The sequence below is a fragment of the Trichoderma aggressivum genome, assembly GCF_033847375.1.
Source record: "Trichoderma aggressivum f. europaeum strain CBS 100526 chromosome Unknown scaffold_009, whole genome shotgun sequence".
Taxonomy (NCBI): domain Eukaryota; kingdom Fungi; phylum Ascomycota; class Sordariomycetes; order Hypocreales; family Hypocreaceae; genus Trichoderma; species Trichoderma aggressivum.
This window is the reverse complement of record NW_026946375.1, coordinates 65374-88470: the sequence shown is the minus strand read 5'-3', so window position 1 is coordinate 88470 and position 23097 is coordinate 65374. Positions and strand designations below refer to the sequence as shown.

Genomic DNA, 23097 nt, shown 5'->3' with positions numbered 1-23097 from the left:
CTCTCAATACATGTTATCCAGACTCTTAGAGAGGATGAGGCTTTGGTGCCTATAGAATCTGTTAGTATTTTTCGTCTGAAGCCTTCCTCAGCTTTTGTCAACATACCTGTGGCCGCGCTACCCAGTCAAAATGACCCATTCTCTTCGTGGTCCATAGGTCTGACGGATGCACAGCACCCTTGGGACCACCCAAGATTTCCTGAGGGTATCCGGGGTGGAAGGGCACAGCATTTTCGATTGCCTCCTTCTCGTCATCCGTAAGATCAATTGCCAGTGCCTCAATGTTGGACTTGAGATGCTCAACCTTACGGCCTCCCACAATGGGGAAGACGTATGGTGCCTTTAATCTAGCCCAGGCCAAGGCGATGCTGGTGATGGATGTGCCTCGTGCCACGGCAATTTTCTCTAGAGCATCAGCCATGGCGGTCTTCTGAGGCTTGTCGACGAAAGGGACCTTGCGTCCTTCTCTCTCCTCTTCCTTCTCAGCCGCACGCTGGGCTGAAGTGCGGAAGTAACCCATGCCCAAGACGCCGTAGGGAGCCATGGCAATGCCTTCATCAAGACACATGGGGACAACATCACGCTCGATGTCTCGCTCAGCCGCACTCCAATGACCCTGGTAGACAGAGAATTGAGTCAATCCCTTCTGGCGGGCGTACTCGTTGGCTTTGGCGACGACCCATGCAGGGGTGTTGGAGATGCCGAGATAGAGAACTTTGCCGGCAACAACAAGGTTGTGCAGGGAATGCATCAGCTCCGGGATGCTTGTGGTAAAGTCCCATGTATGGACATAGTACTGTTGGACGGTGAAATTAGCCCTCTTATCTATGAATGAAGGATAAGCCTGTTGAAAAGGATGGAGACTAACCAGATCAATATAAGATGTTTGCAGCCTCTTGAGACTAGTTTCGATGGATATCGCCAAAGACTTCTTGTTATTTCCACCGTAGTTTGACTGAATCTTTGTGTCTTCTTCGGCCAAACGCCAAGCAGATGTGTATTTTGTGGCCACGATTATCTCTTCTCGATTGCCTCGGGTTGCCATCCACTCGCCAATGATCTCCTCGGATTCTCCGTTCTGGTAATTGCCCGCACTGATATGATTCAAAGTTAGTACCGTGTCTACTAATATTCGGTTTAATTGGACAATAACGCACGTATCAATAAAGGTGCCTCCCTGGCTGTAGAAATAGTCCATCAATTCAAAGGACGTCTTCTTGTCGCAACTGCCCATGCTGCCTTCCCAAGCTGTTCCAAATCCCATGCCTCCAAGGCAGAGAGGACTAACTTTGACAGCAGCCGAAGGAGCTAGCTGGCGATGGTAGCCAAGCAAGCTCTTGGGCAGAGGTGCAGCGCCGGGTAGATTGTTTGCCTTTCCCATGGTAGCGACTGTGAATGTTCGAATGTGTTCTGATGGAGAACTTGTAATGAATGCTCTGAGACAGTCTATTTGTTTGTTGCTTGATTCTATACGAGAGGCATCTAGCACCTATCATGGGAACACCTTTACTTATATCTATTCTTCACCTATAATTCTCCTCTCAAACATCGTATCTCTTTTTGGACATACGAGGGCATTCCCCATTGCCTAATCTGGCATACTTCAGATCGTATCCCTAATATGCAATACCACAGTAAAACCACGTATAAACACAGTATGGTTCTTACAACTGCTACATACTTTAGCAGCAACCGTCGTGTGCCGAATTGGGAATACGAGACAGAATCGTGTTAGCGTGGGAAACTGTCTCCTTAGTCTCGACACCGCCTCGGCAAGATCGAACCGGCATTGGCTTGCTGTACGGGCCAGGGCCACTGTTTCTATCACATTATGGAGCATCGGGAAGAGCGCATATTGTCAGGCTGTTGAGGAGATCTAGTGCCTGTTATAGACAGCGGCCAATCACATCAGTTAGTAGCCGAGCATGAGAATATATGCATATCACTGCCCCGCCATCGTACAATATAGGAAGCACACGATGGAAAGTTCATGATGTTTCGTGCTCCGGAAATAGGGAGAATTGACTCTTGTTGGCCGGATTTACTGCAAAGTCCGTTTGTCGAACTTATATACCGTGAGATATATCCATTGATGACACCCAAATGTCCAAATAAGGATGATTTCACTGATGACACTCAACTTTCCAAATAAGGATCAATACATTGATGACACCTAAATTCCAAATGAGGATGGTCAGTTGACTAACAGAAATGTAATATGGCGGCATTTCGTGATATAGTCGTGAAGTATATGTGAAAGCGTTACCGCGTGCTCAACTGTTGTGTGGAGTATCTCGACCTCATACCCCAACAGAAGAGCCAAAGGAACGCACGTATCAGACATATGACATTATTTGGATGAGGGGAAGCAAAGTATTGCATCTTGGAGGCCTTGAGTTGTCGCGTATACTTTGAGATATGAAGTTCAATCTGTGGATGTAGGCTTGTGTAAAGAAGGTGTACATGAACTAGGCAAAGTCTGTACTCCTCGCAATCTCTTCTATAGCAACTAACTGTTCTCCCATCTTCGTCAGCTTTTGTTTCACCGTGTCAAAACAATCTGATCCAAGAAGAATTCGCAAGACTTCTCCCTTTCCTCTCTTTGCCAAGCCTTCTCCGGCTGCGTTAGTTGCTACATCCACAATCCTCTTCCCACCCTTGGCGGGATCTCCCGGCTGCTTCCCATTTGACGAGTGTTGAAACTCTACAAGAACCCTTGCAGGAGTGCCGTCATAATCGCTAATTTTGTGTGCAGGGACTGTGAGGTTTGTGACCAAGTTCGTCCGGAAGGAACCTGGTTCAACAAGCACAACTCTGATGCCGAATACACCGACTTCAGTTGCTAGAGCTTCCGAGAAGCCGCTCAAAGCAAACTTGGAAGCTGAATAGGCAGTTGTTGCAGGAGCACCATAAAAGCCAGCCAAACTACTGACATTCACAATGGTACCTGTTGCCCTTCTCCTAAAGTGAGGTAAGGCTCCTTTGATGCAGCGCACGGCGCCAATAGTATTTGTTTGGATCTGAGCTTCAAACTCCTCGACGCTGCCAAAACACGGTGAGCTGAGCCCGGGATCAAAGCTTGTACAAAGTTTCTTACCTCATCTCTTCAAGAGAGCCCAGCATAGCATATCCCGCATTGCAGACCAAAATATCGACGTTATTCTCCTCTACAAGCTTCTCTACAACGGCCTCCGTCTCTCGTTTATCGACATCAATCTCAACCCATTTGCCACCTTGCTGTTCAACAGATGGGTATTTAGCAGCAGCAGATTGAGGATTGCGAGTAGCGGCCAAAACTCTATGGCCAGCTTCAAGAGCAGCATATACAATCTGTAAGCCGATGCCAGATGAGGCGCCCGTAATGAGGAATGTGTGTAGTGCCATTGTCAACGAAGTGATGTGAATGTCTTTGTTCGTGTCGAAAGACTCAAGAGAATTCTGAGCTTTAAATACATATTTTGAGCTATATGAGACTCAACATTTGGAACCCAAATCACCACAACTTGATAGAGGGAATCACCGAGTAGTGACATCCTGCAACCGACTTACTCCCTCATCCTGATTGGCTTGATATACATCTGAGCAACCCCATTTCGAAAGTCCGAAGTGTGGAGACTACAGCGGAGGACCACCGCGCCAATAGCAATCAAGATGTAAGCAAACGGCATCACTAGTGTCGCTGTAGGTAGTGAGAGGCTTCAGGACGAGAGGTTCATGGCTACTCGTTCCATGACACTCACGACTTTTCAAATATCTTGAGTAAGCACCTACACGATAACTGAGATGCATCTTACACAAGATTTACCGCCTATCATGCGTAATGATGATGATGAATGGAGAGGCACAACTGATCCCAGTGTGCGACGCAGAGTGCAGAACCGGCTGAATCAGAGAGCATATCGACAACGCCGACAGATGCTCGGAATTTTGGATAAATCACCAAAGAAGGCTACGAAGAAAACAGCATCTCAACGCTTGGATTGCGCCGAAAGCAGACGTCCCGGGTCCGTCCGTACCGGAGCCGAGAGTCTCAGCTGCCGGAGACAGCCGGGGGAAAAGAAGCACACCACTGGCAAGCTCGAGGTCGTTCATCGGCAGTTTGATGACAAACATTGCGCTTCTTCCAATACTTGGATGGATCCATCACCCTGGTACACCAATCCGGCTGCAGTGGTTGTGCAGTTTCAGGAACTGAAGCTTGGGCGCCACGCAGGGCGTTCACCATCCAACGATCACCTCCTGGGTATAATGCAGTTCAACGTGATGAGAGCTTTTGGAACCCTTAGCTCTATTATTGGGTTGTCTTCAGACCATTTGATAGATGATGGTGCATTATCTCCGTTTTCTTCTCATACATACTCATCTCATAGCACACCACACTTCCGACTACCAAAAAGCCTCGCGCCAACAGCTCTGCAGCGATCTATTCCACATCACCCATGGATCGACATATTGCCATACCCCCAGATGAGAGATAATCTTTTACAGCTTGAGTCTGGTGTAAGTACCATGATGGAGAAGCGAAAATACGATGCAGATAGCCTATGCCACTGGATGGTTGGGCTCGACACCTGCCAGAAAGAGTCTGGACTCATCTTGTGGGGAGACCCATGGGATCTGGCCTCATGGGAAGTAACTGCGGAGTTTTTGAGTGAATGGGGTTGGACTCTGGAAGGCTGTGTCGACTTATTTAGGTCGACGAATTACTGGAGGGCAAGGAGAGGGGAGAGGCCTCTCTTTAGGGCGGGACACGGAAGTGTTGGGTATCTTCAATAAACATTACCTGGAATAAATGAATCTATATTAATAAATCAGGCTACGGTTTTATAAAACCTCATCCTCGCGTCACTTGGAGTGAGGCAACTGATTAATTACACAAAGACTGATGGTCCGCCGTCGTGCGACAAGCGATCATTATATCGCTACCCCCAATGCTTTATACACGGCCGTCAAATAACCTCCTTCTCTCCCGTGTGCCATAATCCGATTAGACATCTGGTTCATGGCATACGTAAATGTGAGTTTCCTGTCCGCGTCAAAGACAAATAATGATCCTCCCCAGCCTCCCCATACTCCAATTCGCCCAGTTGGCATAAAATTCACAAGGCCTGATCCTCCAAGAGCGTATCCAATACCCCATCTCACAACATGCCCTGTTGTCAGACATGTACCGTTTGACTGTTCCCGAAAGATAAGCTCAATCGTCTTTTCGGATACTAGCCGCACGCCATTGACCTCGCCGCCGAGCGCCAAAACGGAGAAGATGCGATTCATGGCGCGAGCATTTGCGAATCCGTTCAAGGAGCTAAGGTCAGCTTTTCGTATCGTCTCTAATTTGAGCATATTTACGTCGAGCGCGGGATTGGTAAACGTCTTGATAGCAACATCTCCTGCTTCGGGCGCTTCCCGGGGTGGTGGCGTATCCTTGTGAGGAATAATGTTGCTGACTCGGGGGACATCTTTGTCCAGCAAGCCTATTTGGAAATCTGCCTTCAACGGAGCAGCGATTTCCTCGGCGACAAATTGTTTCAATGGCTTGCCTGTGACGCGCTTCACAACTTCGGCAATCAACACCCCGAAAGTGACTATATGATACGCGGATGCCGTGCCCGGCTCCCACAAAGGGGCCTGAGCCGCGAGTTTTGCCGCAGCACTGTCTTGGTCACAGACATCATCCCAGGTCACATTTTCTTCCCACGCCGAGAGACCAGATGTGTGAGACATGATATGGCGAATCTCAATGTCTTGCTTCCCGTTGGCGGCGAATTCGGGCCAATATTTTGCCACTTTTGCATCGGCGTCGACCAGGCCGCGATCTATGAGCATCAAGAGAGCGAGACTGGCGAGTCCCTTGGTGGACGACCAGACTCCCACGATGGTGTCAGATTCCCACGGCCGGGTGCATTCCTCGTCGGCGAATCCTCCCCAGATATCTACCACGTCCTTGCCATCGATGTTGAGACTGATGGAAGCTCCGATCTCGGCTTTCGAGTCGAGATTCTTTTGGAAGAGATCCCGGAGCTCCTCAAATTTAGGGTCAAGGTGGCCTTGGATTTGCGCCATGATTGTACACAACTGATTTTCGGCGATGTAAATCAAAATATAGAAAAGTAAAGGAGCTAAAGATGACAACTAAGTATAATTGAGGTAATATCAGAATTCATCAACTCATATAGTAGCTAGTCGCAACTATCACTAATCTCTATCGCTCTTCATAACTCCACCAACGCCGGGTTCAAATGAAGGAATCAGGCAAAATCGGATATACGGACAAAATAACCTTGGATAAATAACTGCGGAGTAAGGATCCACGGAGCGGACTTTCGTAAGCGGTGTCGACCACTCCAAATTGCACACACGATTGAGGATTACAATATTCAAAGTTGTATAGGGTACGTTATGGGATAATTCATGCGTAAAGATTGCAATATTCGCAGAAACTCTAAAGAAGCTAATCTCCGACGAGAATTAACTATTATATCGCTGAACTAGAGCGAATAGGCGGTATTATGAACATGCCTACGCTGAAGTCACGGAGAACATGTAAATGTAACGTTGAGGAAGAACCCAGAAACAGATTAGCAGTAATCCTAGTGACGCTCTTGGGCGCACTTTGATGCATCCTCCAATGCCTTTATAATTCCGATGTATTAGTAATTGCAGCGCTGCAAACGAAGCGATTGTTACAATATCCCAACCAACATTGGATGGATACTGCATTGGCTTTATGACCTTGCTACTGACGATGCTGCGATGGCTGAAAAGTATATCTATGTAATGTCAGGGTTTCAGTGTCTCTGTCTCATCTTTTGATAGGCGCCTCGAATACCATTCATAAAGACTAAATAAGCGTGTAATGCCAACGACGATCAGATCTCGCATCTTGCTTGGTGCTTCGCGCGGCGCAGTTTCTAGCACTGCAACTCGTTCCAATTAGGCAATAGTTCTAGGTAGCCAAACGACGGATCTTTCCGATCATACGCAATGGCCCACTCCAAGTTAGCTATCTAGAATCTGAATTGCCAAGTTATATAGTATATAACATATGGGGAGCGAAGTAGGGCGCCCATGGTAAAAATACCTGTGGCTACTCACTTGAGACCAGGTATTAGAAATAGCTCATGATGGTAGAGGATATTTGAAGAAACCAGTGGAGAGGGCGATTCATATGTATCGTATCTCAACAAAGGCTACACGAGGTTTCCCATTCAATATTTCATTCACACCGAATAAGGCTGTATGAATTGGGGATATTATTCTTTAGTTTGGTCAAGCAAAAGATAAACGGTCTGTACATCCACCTTATCCAAAGACCCGGGTATAAGAACAAAGAGGTGTAAGTGACAAACAAGTATTCCCGCATCCCAAAACCCATTTCGCGATGAATATGCATATCCCGCCCAACAGTAAAAGGAAGCCAGGTAAAGAAATCCAGGAATCAGCCCTTATTTTTAAGATCCCATTCTCCACGACCTATCTTCTATATATATATATACACACACACAACTCCACGCAGACCGATTTATTTCTTCGTCACATTGGCGACAGAGGGGCGACGGCTAGCAGCGGGAGTTCCTCTGGGAGTACCGCGAGGGGTAACCCTGCTCTCGCCGAAGAAGCGGTTTTGCTGGCTGTATCGCCTGTGCGGCTCGGGTCGGCCACCAGAAGCTGATGTAACGGAAGCTATGATGGAAAGATTAGCATCAACACTTGAAAGAACAAGCAAAGAAGTTGGATTTGACTTACATCGGCGGTTGGGATCATATGAGATGCTGCCACGGCGGCCTTCGTTCGTTTGCTCTTGACGAGCGTCAGCAAGCCGCTGGGCAAAGGGCGATCGCCTGCGCAGGGCTGGACCCTTCCAGTAGATAACGTAGACCGCAACGACGAGGACGAAGGAGATACAGAAGAGAATAGTGCTGGCGTATTCCAAGTTCTTTCCACTTGACTTTCCGATGTTTTGGAAGAATGGGAGAGCCGGAATGGTGAGAACACCAGCCAGGAAGTCTCGAGACCAACCGTTACCACCAGTGGCGGAAGCGGAATAAGGGCCATAAGCGCAGATCATGTAGTCGATTGTGGCCATGTAAATGGCGTAGTTTGCGATACCGACAATGGCGACGAAGATCATGGAGCCAATCCAGTGGATGGGAGGGCCTTGAATAGTCCAAGCGAAACCGATGAGGCCGATTGGCAAGCAAGGAGCTGTGTATAGAAGGAACCAAAGACGAGATTCGTACTGCGCGCGCTCATCATTGGGCTTGGCCTTGCGTTCCTTGATGTTGCGCTTGATGGCAGGGATGAAGAGAAGCCATGCAATGACATAGCCGATACCGATAGGGATGAAGCTCAACCCGATCTCGACAGTTCCGAATCCCCACTGCTTATACACCAGGGCGAAGGACTGAATGAACATGAAGATGAGGGCATCAGAAAAGCCAGAGAGCAGAGAAAGAACCAGGACAATCGGCTCGGTAAGGAACATCTTGAAGGGGCGGACCCAAGTGATGAGGACCTCCTTGGCAGAGAAGCGGTCTCGGAATGGGACAAGCTCGTCCGGTCCCCAAATGTTCTGGCCCAGGTCCTCGCGGCGCTTCTTAGCAATGCGGTTCATCAGGATAGTGGTTCGAGTCTCGGGAACGGTGAAGCAGTGGACGAGCTGGACGAATCCACCCAAAATGAGCTGGACCCAGATAGACCATCTATAATGTAGTGTAAGTAGATGTTGGGAAATGTGGATATTGTATGATTACTCACCTCCAGGCAAGATACTTTTCTGTGAAGCCACCAACAATGGGACCCAAAACAGATCCACCAACAGAGGAGAAGACGACGTATGCGACTGCGTACTGCTGCTTATCGGCCTCCCACATGTCGGCAATCATACCCAGGGTGACGGAGCCACCAGCCGAGGAGAGACCACCGAGGGCTCGGCCGACCATGATGGAGGCAAAGTTGGGAGCCAGCGCAACAGGAAGCTGCCAGATGTTGACCAGGAACAGAGAGAGCTGTAGGACCGGCCAGCGGCCAAACTCTTCCGACCAAGGCGCCCAAAGTTCACAGCCAAAAGCATAAAGAACCAGGAAGATCATGGCACCACATCGAGCAGCTTGCTCGCTGACGTGGAATTCTTCTGCGATGCCGGGAATGGCGTTTGAGTAAAGAGAGGTGTTGAAGTTCATTGATACTTGGACCCAGAAGATGACCGTCAGGATGTACCACTTCTTCCACTTGGGGAAGCAGTAGCCGAGCTCCTCGTAGCAGTCATCTTCCGTGATTTCGTACTTGTCATACGTTCCAAGCTTCTCCAGCTTGTTATTGTTATCAGAAGGCACGTCTTCTGGCTTTTCAATGTTGTCAGTGCTGGAGCCTTCTTGACCTTGTGACCCGTTGGTCCTCAGCCTCTCGTTGGCAAGGTCCAAGTCCTGCTGGTTGAGGACCTGGGGAGGATCCTCCGTGAAGTGCGTGTGTTGACCCGGCATATTTGACAGCAAGTCTCCTTCGGCTTACTTAAAAAATTGGAGTAGCTGACATGAGATACGGGGGAGATAAAGTCTGGGGAAGACTGTGAGGAGAAGGAAAAAGAGGCGGAGGGATGGGGAAGAGGAGGGAAACAAAGGATTAGAGACTGGGGGGCAAGCCTATTTAACTTTATCTGCGTTCAGTTTCCACGATTAGACTCCCTAGAACATTCGCCAACAAGGAAAATAGGGTTGGTGGTAGGCGGCGGAGGAAATAATGGGGGTTTGGGGTCTCACCACGAAGCTACGAAAATAAGAATATCCACCCACACCGGGCCCCAGCGAATATGACGTCCATGCTGCCCCATCTGCCGGTACGAGTACCAAAGAAACTGTAGAAACTAGATCCGGGATGTCCAACGTCTTCGGCCAAACCGAGAGAAGCTCGAAATTGTAAACATTGTAAACGCGGACTGACAAGAGTTACGGACGCGGATTGCTGGCCATATCCCCGAGGGCTAGTGCCAAAGTCTGTCGAAGCCTTCGGGTAGCCGTTCTCGGAATTCTACCAAAAGAGCAACCCTGTAGATGAGCATCGCAGCACGCGAGAAATACTAAAACGCTATTTTCCCCTCGTCCTGTGATCTGGGGGAAGCGAGCTGGGGAATGCTCTCAGCACGCTTGCGGCTGCATGGGGCGGTATCCCAAGCAACAAGGGCGCTGTGAGACATTTGCTCAGCCAGCGAGAACGGACGTCCGGTCCAGACTTTTGGAGTCTCTGCACGTTCTCGGCCATGCTCAAAGCAGAGACATGTAGCAGGCAGAATCCAGACTAAAGAAAAACGCTGGCTTTCTCTTCTTATCGCAGCTGTTCCTCTTGGTGAGGAGGTTCTAGACCGTGGTGCTTCAGCCCGCAAGCATTATCGCGGGTTTGTTTTGATGCTTTTTCCTGTAATACTATCACCATCACCGTGGCATAACGGCCTCGACCATGCCAAGCTGCCTTGTTTTTCTCATTCTTTCCAATTCTTTTCCCACCGTTTCAGTTTCAGAACTTCCCTGTTTCTCTCCCAGCGCACGGCCGTGTTAGTCCCAGGTCCCGTCCGTCAGACTACATACAGTACATGTAATTAATTACCAACACTGCCAAGCAAGGGCCAAGCAGGGCCTTTCAAGTCCATCCGGCAGCGGCGTCAGAGCCTCGCCGTGAGTGGTGGCGGCAGGGTCGGAAGACGGCACTTGACAAGGAGGCTAGCAGGGGCAAGAATCGATCGGCCCGGGGGGTTGCGCGCCACCAGTGGCCAGGAAACGAACAGGAAACGCCTGCAATCCTCGATCGTGTAGATTAAATCTCTGGGCTTGTTTAGTACGAGTACGGCACATGTCCGAACCGAAACGGGGCAGCAAGCGTCGGATACTCCTGTCCGGCCGGCCGCCTGCGTTTTCGAGGGTTGAGACAAGTTGTCAAATCCTCCCACGCTGCTGCTCAACTGGCACTTACATCTTGTTCGCGCCCTTGCGTCCAGACGAGGCATTTACTTTGCCCCAGCTGCACCTTGTCGGGCTTCTTGAGCAAGAATCAGCTCCATCACCAAAAAAATTCTTTTCCCCCATGGGTCTTGGAAATGCTTCTGCCTGGTGCTGATCCCTCGTCGATGACGTCTTGGTGATGGACGCTGATGGACCCATCCGAAGCCTTTTACGCGCCACGGCCAATCGACAGCCGGAGGAAAAGTGGGCGAGTCGTTATGATGGAGCATCGTGGGTCTTCTAGTTCAATTGTCCTCAAAGTATTGAATCTTTTTTTTCCCCTTCTTCTTTGGGGGTTCTCAATTGTGTGTAAGTTGGAGATTCGGGGCATGCCGCGTGCTCTCTCGTACTGTACAGAGTGCTAGATGCTCCATCATCATCATGGCGAATCTCGTGCAAGAGTCATGAAGGAGGCGGACAATACTCTTACCGTACATGAACATGTAATCCCCACGTACCCTCGTCTCAGCCTCAGGGCAACGTCCCCCTCATTCCCATTCTCCGAGTACAAGTCACAACTTCGGTGGCACAAAGCTTCCATCCCTCGCGTAATCCTCGGTTCAGTAACCTGTTTAATTCGTCATCCTCGGATCTCGATATACACCAACATCGCCCCCGTGAAGGGCTTCATCATTCTCAGAAAAAACTGAATCATTGGCCACCACCCAACCCTCGCTTCGGAGTTCGAATGCTGTCTGACTTGCCATTGCCATTGCCATTGCTGGCCCAATCTTTTCCTTCCCTTGCGCATGCCGATCAGTCAAGAGTCTCAGGCATTCACACTTGATTCAGTCTCTCCCACGGCATGGGCTCGGAAGAGCTGAATATGCACAGGCCGTATCACGTTTCTCTTTCTCTAGGCTGCAACAAATTGCTGCCCTTGGAGCCATTTTCAATCCAATTGCAGAACCATTCCCCATTACCCCTTTCTCCGCCATGATACGACTCTCCCCAGTGCCCCATCCGTCGAGTTCGTCTCTCCAGTGTTGCTGCATGTTGCCGTGTTTCTATGGAGCTGAGGCTCCATATACCCGCAAATTTTATTCTGGTGCCTAGCTAACCGACTTTTCCGATCCATTCGCTACGAGGAACTACTGTATGAGAATCATCGCGAGCTAAGGTCCATGCAGACGAGAACCACTACGATGGTAACAAGCACTGTAAGCGGTGTGATGGGGTGAAGAACAAGTTCTCATGCACATTCGTTAAAACGCCTGAAAGCGATCGACCCTCGATATCTCCTTTTGGTATGCTCGTACCCAAGTCCATGGCATGACCCTTCTCGTCTGGTCTCAGTTTTCTAGAACAGTGTGTGCGTGTACATACATGGTCAAGTTGTATATAGCGTCCGACATTCCGCATAATATCTTACCATGTTCCGTTCTAAATGAGGATGATCTACATCGACGCCCAAGTACCGAAAACGCCGCTCGTGTACAGTATAAACATGTAAGCTGACAGGACATCGAGGTTCCACCTCGTGACCATTGACACTACTCCCACGTAGTCCCCGAAAACACGCCACTAGGGGGAACTGACAGCGAAGTTTTAACTAAAGGAGGAAATCTAATCGAAAATTCTTCTGACATTCACAGGAAGACGCCATGGGCAAATGACGCCATAATTTGCCCACGCCATCTTTTAACACAACAAACATACTTTATGCCACACTGAGACTGGCTACGGCGGCACTGGTACTCATTCATGGAGTTTTACACTGTTGAATGGAACCTGAATTCCATTTGTCGAACAAAGGAGACCAAGGTTAAGCAGCTTTTGTCGGTCTATACACCTATCTCATGATGGTAGAGTTTCATTTCCTAGCTTCGGAAATGAAGTATTATCCATTTGTTACTGTATTGTTGTTTCCATCTACAGCTGTTTATGATGCTGCTCTATCATCATAAGTCAAACAACACATAGACAGCTGGGGGCGTTTTACGGTTTACGCCTTATGCTGTGTACCGGTCCACTGCGTGCCAAGTAATTTGTCAAATATCGAGTTTTCTTTTGTTTCTTCTCAAATTTAGGAAGTATACTATCCTACACTCTGCGGTCGAACGAACAGCGACTCGCTCTCTCATAAAATGTGGAAAGGGGAGAGATTGTGCAAGGCTCTTTCAAGCGTAAGACATTGTGCCAAAAAAAGAAACGGGGTTGGTAATGAAGAGTTGGTTAGCTTAGGGTTGCCTAGAGTGGTGAGCATTCAATCTTCTCGGCATGATATAAATGATATATATCATTTACAACATACTGGGGCAAATCTTGGCAAACACGGTGGCAGACGAGTGCAACATCATGAATAGTCTTTCCTTTGATACGTGATGTAGGGCGGTTCTGAAACTTTGACAAAACAGGCTATCCAATGGATTTAGACACTATTGCTCACATAGATTCGGAGATACGTGGTGGTTCAACGAAGATGCAAAAGAGTCTGAATATGCCTTACCAGGCGACATCAGCTGCAAAGCAGTTTGTATTTTCGCACAGCGTCCCCGTGGCAGTGATCTCAACCGCCATGCCACAGCCCAGGCAGCAAATAATCACGCGATTAATCCCACGCGAATACGAAATGATGTGGATTCATTCGTGCAGATACGCAGACTGCCAAGAATATAGACGCTGGCAAATCAGGAAAGTCGTCCATATTGTCAGGGTGTCACTTTGCCAAGATTCAACATACAGCTTAATGGCACACCAACTAGAATACGAATGGGAACATGAGCTGCTAGCTAAGTTAGATCCAGAAAGTGTAAGCATAGAGAAAAGGAGACGTTTCAGGCCTAGGTACACTTTCTTCACAGCTCGGAAGAAACCCAATACTCATGGAGTGAGGATGGGTCATGAAGCATACCACCGCCGATACCGGCTCACCCCCTAGGCTATCAAGATAGAGACTACATGATGGTAAACCTTTCTCACTAGCCCATACAGTTCTTCGGTCAAGCAACATGCAGCCACATTGTTCCAAATCGTAATCCATTATGGTAATACAAGCCGTACTTGTTAATGCCAGGCAGTCATTAGTAGAGTGGGCACAGCGCAGTCGATGCCCATTTGTTCAGTCAGATGTCGGGTGGGACGAAAGGCGTGTTAACTTGAAAGCGCTAGATCTATCCGTATATAACATACAGACTAATACTCAAAGGTCAATTTTCAAGAACGCATATCAGCCATCCAACTATTACAACAAAGCTGGGACAAAATCCGAGTATCAATTTACAAGTTCCTTTTCAAATGTGGGACTCATTATGGTTGTATAAAATGAAAATATTCCTGCCTGACGTTCCTAAACACCCCGCTTCTAAACTTCTATATATACCAAGCCTAGTGCTTGATTTACATACACAATAAGAGTGACTTTGTTTACAATGTATCGGCAACGTGTTTCTTTTGAATATTACAATCTAGTTCATCATCATAAATTCCGGCAAGTTTGTGTGCTTTGTCGGATGCGCGTCGACTACCTCCATGTGGGCTTGTTCGGGCACACTGAAGATGCCCGGGATAACAACTATCTGTCAGTGTATGGCCTTTTGTCGAGCACACAAAGCCAACCGGTGATGGGAAGTCTCAAATAAATCCGAAAGCATGTCCAGGCACCAGACCTGTTTGCTACGATCGTTGACTTGTTGGCGAAGACGAGGCCACATGTTGTATAATACCCGTTGAGGCACCGGGAAATGAACTGTGGAAAATTCATATTCACAATGAATCGACATTGGCGGATTGTGATGACAGAGATACACATTGCACATTTTGCATCGTCCGTCTCTGTTGCTGGAAGGTGACTTAATACCAACAACAGCCAACTCTGTTACGGCTTCTGAAGATTGCACAGGAAACCAAGCCACTGATCCCTATTACAGATCAACATTAGTTCGTCCTAGTGCTAAACAAAAAGCACTTTTCTGTTGGCAAAAGTTTGAGCTGACTCTTACACGCAGTTGGTCAAATAACTTCCTTGGGAGCTCCAACAGGTAGTGGCAAGTCATATTGAGGATACACGCAGTTTCATAGCGTCAGTATGTATTTTTAACTGCACAAGCGAAAAACAATTGGTACAACTTTATCTTTGGTTGACAAAAAGTTACAACACAGAGTCGTTTCTGATATTATAAAAAAGTATACGAGAGCAAACCCCATCATAAGAAATGCTGTTACTGATATCTATGCGAGTTCGCGAGATGTAGATTGAAACATCAAGGGATACGCAACGCCTGCCTCCCATTCCATATTGGTATAAAGCCATAATTCCTTTAAGCATCTATCTGTAGGCAATTGTAAGACGATATGAATGCTATGATTTTGAACTTTATACTGGTTTGAGAATAGGATCCAATGCTGTAACTGAACATCCATTTTTAAATAAAGATATTAGTATAACAACACCTAGCTACAGTCTATTTGAACTCATTATTCTAGTGTACATTCATTTAAACCGAAGTTAGTATCTTCTCTGCCTCCTTTGCATATGTATCCATCGCGATGAACTGAATTGCAGGACCAATGCTTATTCTGGATACGCCAATCTCAGATAGTTGAGATGCATTCAATCCGTCAGGTGACAGCTTCATCGAAACGTTGAGTCGCCCATCGAATTCCTTCACCATTGTTGCAACCTCATCGCGGCTAACTCCCCTCTGCGAGCCTCCCCAGACAAACACACTGGTAGCGCCGGCAGCGAGATATGCTTTTCCTCGAGCGAGAACCTCGCTAAGCGGACCACCGTGAACAAGAACATCGCATCGGGCGTTGACCACAAAATCCTTGACCCCTAGATTCTCGGCGACCTTTAACGTCCTTTTAATTCTCTCCACAGCCTCTTGTTGGCTGTAAAACTTCTGGGTGTCTTTGTTGACGTCCTCCAAGTTCACTCCATGGACACCACCCTGAATAAGTGCTGTCATGACCTCTTCGAGCTTCTCTCCGTATGCGTCTTGAATATCAACTGTGAATGGCTTGTTGAACTCTGCGGCAACTTTCGCGATCGGCAGGACAGCGCGGATGTTCGTTTGGGCGTCCATGTCGTCGTCTTCCGTCCCATTCGCTCTGGCAACAGCATAACTTGCTGTAGCCAGTGCTTTGCAACTTGGAAGAGCAGCTACAGCGCGAGCTGATAGAACGTCATAAACATTGGTAAAGATGATTGGCTTGCCAGGGCGATGCAATGACTTAAGAGTAGCGGCCAAAACGTTTGATGCAGCCATTGTGTGCAGAGTTAACTTTCAGTGTTAATGTGAAATTTTGATAAATTATTGTTGGATAATGATAGCTGGATTATTCGTTATGTATATTTGTTCAAGTTCTTCAACTCGTTCAGACAGAGCTCATGCGATACACTTGTATATATACCAAGGAGCACAGAACAAAATACCCACCACCAATTATTTAGCGATTAGCAGCCAAACCAGTTGTGTGTGAGGGCGTCATACATTAGTAATAGGCGCTTTAGTTCAACTCGATCAACTTTATTCCTCAACATATTGAAAGCAACGAACAGCTGACAAACTCAAAGTCAACTGTTCATACTGCGATACCTTGGCACTGTGAACTGTTTGTACCACATACCTGGGACACGAGCTCCACCCGTTACATATTGCACGGTAGTTTGAATCACCGTTCAACCAATAACGGCATCCCCGGCTTGGTCCGAACCGCTTTCCTCATTGTAGAAATAAGTCAACAAAGCTCAGATTCCTAATCCTTTGCCTCTTGGAGAGAAAATGCGGGGCTACGGATTGCTACCAAACGTAACCTACACCACGTTGTTTTTGTTTCCCTCCGTTTTGGGTTGGATTTCTTTCGGAATATTATTCACATTGCCTAATTGCTAATATAAACTAGAACTTTACTTTATCTCTTGGGAATTCTTATTTATACTGTTGAAATTGCACAAAGGCCGAAAGCCGGAGGGCTGTTGAGGCTTATATATCATCATTCATTTCAATATATACTAGCCTATGGTGTACAGTCCGTCACGCTTAAGTATTTACAAGAAAAGCTACAATGCAGCATTTAAATCTGAGCGATGCTTTATCTCCTCCAACATATCAGCAAATTTCTCATCCCTGCTAATCTCTGCCCTCTCTTTAAAATATGCCATATTATCCTTTAGCCATGTCTTCTCTTGACCAGTCTGGAATTTACAAGTTAGCACTAGCAAATGTAATGCCGTCTGCATGGATAGAAAAGAAAAGTGAGAGACGTACACTGGGAAGGTAAACCCCATTTTCCCTACCAGTAATAATAGCGACAAAGCTCACGATGTGTAGCTTCTTCTCTTTATCCTCAACAGTTTCGATATGTAGACTATCGTCATAGCCCACAATCTCGTTCCAGGACTTCTCAATCTTACCAGCCAAGTTATCAAACTGTGCTTTTGTTCGATCCGCTCCCATTCGGACCAAGGCCATAACCCGGTTTGGGGAAGTAGGTTCAACTGGTTTAGCCGCAACGAAAAAATCGCCGGTTGGCTCAGTAGGAACAAATCGAATGTTGACAAATAGAGATGGCGTTGTGAAAGTAGTAGAGTGAAGCTCAGTAATTGATGAGGCAAACCTTTGTTTCTGGGCTCTAGTGAGAGGATAAGAGTGGTAAATCTATTTGCGAAACAGAATTATAGTAAGCTAAAGTTCATTATGTTGGTAAGGTAGGGTACGTATTTATAGGAGGCTGGAACTGGAGATGCTCACCTCATAAAAGGGCATGTTTAACGTTACTAAATTGAATCTGGTTAGACTTTGGACAGGTTTTGGATATTTGATAATCCTCGCAGAGAATTGGTCAATGATATTGATCTATGATAAGAGGCAACAATCGGCGAAATTGAGCGACTACATATACTAAGTACACCCTGTTGAGTAATATGTTCAATTGGCTTAGTCCCTATAAGACTCTAGTCGGGCAGAGAGCCCTTACTAATATATTCTATTTACTACTGGACCCTTGTATTCGGCTTGCCCTGGTACCTTCATGGTTACTGCCTCTTTCAGCACACATCAATATCTACCGCATCAATCTACCGCATACCCCACCAACCTGCTATCTTATAAATCAATAGCCGTATGACCGAGGTATGGAATATTTATCACTCTGGAGCAATTGATCGGTCTGGGACCCGTTAAGATTAACTGCAGATGCCCTTTTTAAACGTTGCGTTATTATGCCTTTCCGATTTACTAAATCATAAGAAGCTCTGTCACCTGAGTATGCATCAAATCATGCAGAGAGCTATTTGTCACTCAAGGACCAAGAATCGCCAAATTGGTTGATAATGCTCCCATCCCTGCGGCTACGAAAGAGTATCTCAAAGTCGAGATCATTACGGTTTCTGTCAATCCATTTTATTGGAACCACATAGACTGATGACCCTACTTGAATTGGGATATAATATTTTGGTTGTTATCCATGCTTCAATTCGAGTAGATATTGCAATGCAAAGTGATACCTTATATACGTTCTACTGGTTGTGTGTGGAAAACCCCCTTTCTTGTTATTACTAGTGCCTCGGATGTATATTTTTTTGCCGCGGTATTATTTCCTTTTACCTAGGCAGAGGAAGGTACCCAGCTGACCGCGGACCACAAATTGCCACAGAGCGCAGCATAAGTCCTAAAACTAACCCTGCCATAATCACCTAAATGATCCTCAATGAAGGCTGTATAGGAAGCCTTTACATGGATCTGAATTTGTAAGTGATTCCTGCTGGTATATTTCAAGCAGAGAGGACTTTAGTCTTTTTAGAATGCCCTCGCAAGATCTTTCTATTCAAAGGACCTGAAGGAGAGCGAAAAGGATAGATTGATGGCCTTTTACCTTTCTATTCATATACAAATGACAGGTCGCCCCACCATTGGGTGCCAAGTCACGGTCACCCTTGGTCGACGGCCGCCGCGAGCGGTCATTCTCGGTCATCACTGGGATATCAGGTATAACGGGATATTGCCGGTTCTCAATAAAAAGAATTTATTAGAAACCACTCTTATTGGAGTTACCGAGTAGCGGGTACTGGTTTATAAGCATACGTAGCATCAACCGTGACCTTGGGATTGACACCGCTCCCCTTTCCATCTGTATATTGCCTCCAGAAATAGGCTGACGGAGAAAGAAGTAGAAAACGCTATAGGTATCAAGAACTGCTATAATAGTTCAGATGATGACTCTGTGTACCTGTGCAACCGCGATGCGGAGGAGGAAAATGCCGAGGTTAAGTCTGAGCTCCATGTTCGAGAGCACGTATACAGGCTCACATGCCCACCCCCATCTTAGCCCAACGGGATTGCTTTCTGGGGAAAGTTCCAAGCATCTTGGCAGGTACCGTGATAGGCATCTGCAATAACAGGGGAACAGAAACACGCGGATAATACCTTCAGCTGTTAGAGATAAGAGTTCATGCCTTATTGTCGTATTATCCTTATGGCTATAGCCCGCATACCTCCCCACACCGGAACTTCCCGTCATCCCCAGATCCGCTTTCTCACCTTGTCTTGCATATTTCTCCCAGTTGGCCCCCAGGATATTGATTTGAATTATTTAAGGGCCGATTTGTATCCCCTCGGCCAGTCCGCATACTTCTGCACACCACGGATCCGCTATCTGACCTTGTCCTGAACATTTCTCGCAGATGGCTCCTAGAATATGGATTTGATTGTGTACGGGCCGATTGGTCATCTGACCAGGGGAAATAGGACTACCTATGCAAAATGTATTTGTATTTATTTAGGCCACTTGATGAGAGCTAGTTGGTTGATTAGAGTACTGAATGTGGAGGTCACATTTAGAATCAAGAGGGTCAGTAAAGCTGCAATAGCCGTTTTAACGCAAAGGTACATCCCAGCTTTTGAAAATAATCTTTATATGATAGAATTGATCTATAAGATATACGTGTATTTTCATTAGACATACTTTATATAGAGTTTGTTGCCAAATTAAATTAACCTTGTCCCTACAGTGGGTGAATAGGAAATCATATGATCCTTTGTTTTATATCATTCTATTCTATATACCGTTTACTCCATAATTGGATAAAATATCTATAGTGAAGGCAGAAGGAGTCTACGTATTAGTTCTGGTCTAGAACCCAGTTGTCCAATCCGAAGTGATCAACTTTTTTCGATCCTTGAAGGATTTGTCACGACATTGAATTAGATTCGGTCTGGATCGTAAGATTCAAAAACTTAGTCTTACATACTTTGTAATAACTCGGAATGATCCGTTTAGTTCTTCACGAGGTTTGATTAGTGCTCCGTGCGGCCCGGCTCGCCGGGCTATTCCGCGTTACTATAGGTGGGTGATTTCTATCCGTAGGGTGCAAAATGTTAGCAATAGAAAGTGGGTTTTTGATGCTTTACATGTATACCTGCTGGTGAACATGGAATGTATCACGGAAACTGGAAGGAAATAATCATGATCCTAGTGAAGTGTTGATAAGCTGCAGTGAGATTAGAAAGCAAGTTGCCAGGGTTAGAATGTGGGCTCCAGCCCTCAAGTCAATGATCTCTGTGTGATTCATGAGGTGCTTGAAATGTATAAAGGCAGGACAATCTTCCACGATTCTGGAATGTAGTTGATTTCGACAGCACCATCAAACAGAGAGATCGGAGCTATTAAGTGTTCTCGTTGAGGTTATTCTTTAAAACTCAATTCCGCAACATCTCTGCTTATAATGGCATCTCCTGGTTTTACCAAAGCTGCCGTGCTTACTTTGTAAGTTATTGTGGCTTTCAAATAGCAAACAATGACATCCCAAAGACTGACATATCTCCAGAGCATTGTATGGCCTTTCAAATGGACTTCCACAAAGTTCCTCCAACAATGAGTTCCATAAACGTGATCCAGACCCTATAGTCCTTCCAACCTACGATTATGTAGTTGTTGGCTCTGGACCGGGAGGCGGTCCTGTTGCTGCCAGATTGGCTCTCGCTGGATACAAGGTTCTACTCATGGATGCCGGTGACGATGAAGGCAACATGCTCCTTCAAGAAATCCCCTTACTCAGTCTTCAGTCTACGGAGTTTCCGCCACAGGAGTGGGATTACTTTGTCCAGCATTACGACAATCAGACACTTGGGCAAACAGATCCCAAATTCACCTGGGAACTGCCCGATGGATCCAAATTTGTGGGCATTAACCCACCAGCTGGAGCAAAACCCCTCGGAATATTGTACCCACGCGCTGGAACCCTTGGCGGCTGTGCAGGGCATAATGTCATGATAACAACCACACCTCAAGCCAGTGATTGGGAGACTGTTGAATCGATAACGGGTGACAACTCGTGGAGTCCTGATTTGATGAAACAATATTGGGAACGTGCGGAAGATAACCTTTATCTCCCAAACGGTACTTCTGGACATGGATTTAACGGCTGGCTCGAAACAAGCCTTGCACAACTGGATATCTTCCTTGGAGATAACAGGATTATGAATATTGTCCGAGCAGCTGCTACAGTTGTTGGCAATGAAATAAGCAGCATGTCTACCGCTTACCAACAATGGTTGACTGCCGATGTCAATAGCGATTCCCCCACTCGAGACTTCACTGAAGGCCTATTCCGAGTCCCAGAGGCTGTCAAGCAGCCCAATTGGGATCGATCTGGGCCACGAGATCTTATTCTCCAGGTTGCAAACGCTGTTAACTCGGATGGATCTCGAAAATATCATCTTGATGTTCGCCTAGAGTCTTTGGTTACCAAAATCCGTTTCGACCAGAGCGGGCCCGTACCCAAAGCCGTCGGAGTCGACTTCCTAGCTGGTCAAAGTCTGTACAGCGCTGATCCACGGTATTCTGCTGCTAAAGCTCCAACTGGCAAAGGAAGCGTCAATGTCACCCGTGAAGTGATTATCTCTACCGGCACCTTCAACACACCTCAGCTTCTCAAACTTAGCGGAGTTGGACCTGCTGCAGAGTTGAAATCATTTGATATCCCAGTTATTGTTGACCTACCAGGCGTGGGAACTGGTATGAGCGATCGTTATGAGGTCACAATTGTGCAAGAATCGACGCAAAATTTCGAAGTCTTTAACGGTTGTACTTTCCTCCAAACTCAGGATGACTCATGTCTTCTTCGGTGGGAGAACAACCACACTTCCCCAGGCATTTATTCAAGCAATGGAATTGTGTTCGGAATTCCTAAGAAATCATCAGTTGCATCCCCGGATACGGCTGATCTTTTGATGGCTGGACTCCCTGCAAATTTCCATGGTTATTTCCCTGGGTATTCCAAGGAAGCGTTTGCAGATGCACAGCATTTCGCGATTCTTGTACTCAAAGCTCACAGCAGAAACTATGCTGGCACCGTCACGCTGCTTTCCAATAATCCTCAGGATACCCCTCACATCAACTTCCATTCTTTCCAGAATGGGGGCGATGAGGATGTTCAGGCTGTATATGACGGAATAAAACTCATACGCGAAATATATGGGAACCTCAGTTCAGTAGATAACACCTGGACCGAGACCATTCCTGGATCAGATGTACAAACTGAGGAACAGATCAAGGATTTTATCAGACGGGAGGCGTGGGGCCACCATACTTGCTGTACCGCGAGAATCGGCGCCGATGATGACTCTACAGCTGTGCTGGATAGCAAGTTCAGGGTTCGAGGAACAACAGGTCTACGTGTTGTAGATGCCAGTGTCTTCCCAGAGATTCCGGGATATTTTATCGTTTCCGCGATCTATACGATTAGTGAAAAGGCGGCTGATGTTATCATTGCGGATGCGAAGGCTTCCTCGTAATGTCTCGTCTCATGACGAGCTGCAGGGAGGAGTCGGGGGCAGTCTGGGGAGAGAACTTGGTGTGGTAAAAGTGGGTTGAATTATCTTCTTGAATGGCGATGGGTTGGACTTTAACCAGTGCGTGATTTGATATCATGACAAGTATATATATATAGTTAGCTAGCTACCTGTAATCAAGTGAATCAAATCACAAATTTTATGAAAGTAAATCATTCTTTGAAGTTGTCTATAGTTTGTTGTTAGTTTGGTATTTCTAAGAACTTATACTTTGAATTACTTGAACCCCCTGATTCTAAAACAAAAAAATCCTCCCGAGCACGCCGACCATCTCCGTCCTACTGAAAACTCACGTCTGCATACAAGTTGCT

The 23097-nt window shown here is 46.7% G+C and overlaps 7 protein-coding genes across 7 annotated transcripts; 1 reads left to right on the top strand and 6 right to left on the bottom strand.

Moving 5' to 3' along the window:
- Window positions 1–25: 25 nt before the first annotated feature.
- On the bottom strand, window positions 26–1381 carry Triagg1_3146 (uncharacterized protein; the record flags this gene model as incomplete). Its single annotated transcript, XM_062897406.1, has 4 exons — window positions 26–49; window positions 107–796; window positions 869–1094; window positions 1158–1381. 4 exons carry the CDS (start codon window positions 1379–1381, stop codon window positions 26–28), a joined length of 1164 nt encoding a protein of 387 aa, XP_062757670.1.
- A 1087-nt stretch (window positions 1382–2468) lies between these two features.
- Window positions 2469–4113, bottom strand: Triagg1_3145 (uncharacterized protein; the record flags this gene model as incomplete). Its single annotated transcript, XM_062897405.1, has 4 exons — window positions 2469–3042; window positions 3098–3463; window positions 3550–3670; window positions 4017–4113. 4 exons carry the CDS (start codon window positions 4111–4113, stop codon window positions 2469–2471), a joined length of 1158 nt encoding a protein of 385 aa, XP_062757669.1.
- An 801-nt stretch (window positions 4114–4914) lies between these two features.
- Window positions 4915–6063, bottom strand: Triagg1_3144 (uncharacterized protein; the record flags this gene model as incomplete). Its single annotated transcript, XM_062897404.1, has 1 exon — window positions 4915–6063. The coding sequence occupies one exon, from the start codon at window positions 6061–6063 to the stop codon at window positions 4915–4917; it is 1149 nt and encodes a 382-aa protein (XP_062757668.1).
- Window positions 6064–7522: 1459 nt separating this feature from the next.
- Triagg1_3143 (uncharacterized protein) lies at window positions 7523–9482 on the bottom strand (the record flags this gene model as incomplete). The annotated part of the gene is made up of 3 exons (XM_062897403.1): window positions 7523–7683; window positions 7747–8702; window positions 8758–9482. 3 exons carry the CDS (start codon window positions 9480–9482, stop codon window positions 7523–7525), a joined length of 1842 nt encoding a protein of 613 aa, XP_062757667.1.
- Window positions 9483–15427: 5945 nt separating this feature from the next.
- Triagg1_3142 (uncharacterized protein) lies at window positions 15428–16201 on the bottom strand (the record flags this gene model as incomplete). The annotated part of the gene is made up of 1 exon (XM_062897402.1): window positions 15428–16201. The coding sequence occupies one exon, from the start codon at window positions 16199–16201 to the stop codon at window positions 15428–15430; it is 774 nt and encodes a 257-aa protein (XP_062757666.1).
- Window positions 16202–16995: 794 nt separating this feature from the next.
- Triagg1_3141 (uncharacterized protein) lies at window positions 16996–17701 on the bottom strand (the record flags this gene model as incomplete). Its single annotated transcript, XM_062897401.1, has 3 exons — window positions 16996–17130; window positions 17204–17593; window positions 17687–17701. 3 exons carry the CDS (start codon window positions 17699–17701, stop codon window positions 16996–16998), a joined length of 540 nt encoding a protein of 179 aa, XP_062757665.1.
- A 2957-nt stretch (window positions 17702–20658) lies between these two features.
- Window positions 20659–22729, top strand: Triagg1_3140 (CAZyme family AA3; the record flags this gene model as incomplete). Its single annotated transcript, XM_062897400.1, has 2 exons — window positions 20659–20699; window positions 20761–22729. The coding sequence occupies 2 exons, from the start codon at window positions 20659–20661 to the stop codon at window positions 22727–22729; spliced, it is 2010 nt and encodes a 669-aa protein (XP_062757664.1).
- Window positions 22730–23097: the final 368 nt, after the last annotated feature.